This window comes from Cryptosporidium hominis (genome assembly GCF_000006425.1).
Source record: "Cryptosporidium hominis TU502 chromosome 8 CHRO018166, whole genome shotgun sequence".
NCBI lineage: Eukaryota > Apicomplexa > Conoidasida > Eucoccidiorida > Cryptosporidiidae > Cryptosporidium > Cryptosporidium hominis.
In genome coordinates this window covers 1-1,632 of record NW_666783.1, presented here as the reverse complement: position 1 = coordinate 1,632, position 1,632 = coordinate 1, and the positions used below count along the sequence as shown (strand labels likewise).

Genomic DNA, 1,632 nt, shown 5'->3' with positions numbered 1-1,632 from the left:
ATACTTGAATTCCAGTTATTTTGTAATTACATAGAATTAAAAGAAAGTAGATTCAAAAAATTTCACTTCACATTATTTTTATGCTATTGTATATATTAATGCATTTTTTTAATAAATGTGGAGTCTGAAAATTCTCTGAATCTTAAGCTATATTATTGTAAAGTAATGCGTGCATGTATCAAAATAATTTATGTAAAATAATATTTTAAAACAAATACATAAATATAATTTGAATAATGGATTACAAGTTCCAAATAATTATAGAAATATATATATATATATATATATATATTGGAAGTATAATTGAAAAAAAAAAATGAAGGGAAAGTGTGTAAAGAAGATTTTTACAATAATCTCCCAGAATGGAATTGAATTTAAGCTGGCGATTTCAGCAATATTATTAGATTTTGAAGATGAAGTAGGATCCTTGGATAATAAAGATATTAATGATATTAATGAATCAAATTATATTTTAAAAATTATATTGACATCATTTAATCCAATAGAACTTACTACAAAGCTGGGCGGACCTTGGGAAGGTTATTTTCTATGGGATATTATTAGAGGAAAGATACTAAATTATCGTGATAATATTAATCAAAAGTATTCAATACTAAATTTTCTTGAAATGATTGACGAAGACTCTTCATCCAAAGATTTATTTTCATTAAATTTAATGAAATATTATGAATATATGGATAAAATTCCTGGTAAAAGACCATTTGGTAGTACCTTTGAAGATCATGCAAAAGAAAAGGATTATATATTAATTATTAAATTGGAAGAAATTGAATCAGAAATTATTTTGCATTTAAGATCCACATTTTATAATAATATTAAAGATTTATCAACTTTGGAGAATATTAATGTCATTTCATGTCTTAAAGAAATGGTTGAATTAATTAAACTTGAAAATTTTAATCTACATGAAAATTTACGTAACTTGGCTGAATTTAGTAATAAAAATTATAAGCACATAATGGAAAACAGAGAAAATAGTCAAGATCAAGTTAAAGTTCAGGAATTAGAACAAAAACAAAAACTAGAACAGGAACTGAAACAGGAGAATGAACAAGTACAAGAACAAGAACAAGAACAAAAACAAAAACAAAAACAAAAACAAAAACAAGAACAAGAACAAGAGCAAGAACAAAAACAAGAATTATCTCAAAAAATTGAAGATATTTATGATAACGTAACAATTCAATTTAATTCACCAAATACACGTGGAACTTTAGAATTATCTGAACTAAGAGTTCCATCGTATTTGAATAATTCTCCATTAATTGACAAACATAATAATAATATTAACATTTTTAACTCGAAAATTTCAAGCTCAGAATTATTACATAATCAAATAAAAACTTATAGATTTATTAAAGATTCTTCCAAAATTGGGAATCATCAATATTATGGCTCTTATTCTACAAGTTCTCTACCTGCATATTACTCTTCATTCTCTTCCTCCTCAAGAACAAATGGAAAAAATTCAGCTTTAAGATCTGCAATAGAAACTATTCGTAGGACTAAAAATGATTCACTCTATAGACAAACAACCAGTGCTTTTAGTAATAGATTCAATTCAAACAACGATCATGATGAATTCAGCAATTACAGAGAACATACACCAAA

General features: G+C 24.8%; 1 protein-coding gene across 1 annotated transcript; it reads left to right on the top strand.

Moving 5' to 3' along the window:
• Positions 1-316: 316 nt before the first annotated feature.
• Chro.80530 (hypothetical protein) lies at positions 317-1,632 on the top strand (the record flags this gene model as incomplete). Its single annotated transcript, XM_660108.1, has 1 exon — positions 317-1,632. A coding segment is annotated over one exon (1,316 nt), but the record flags the coding sequence as incomplete, so codon positions are not given.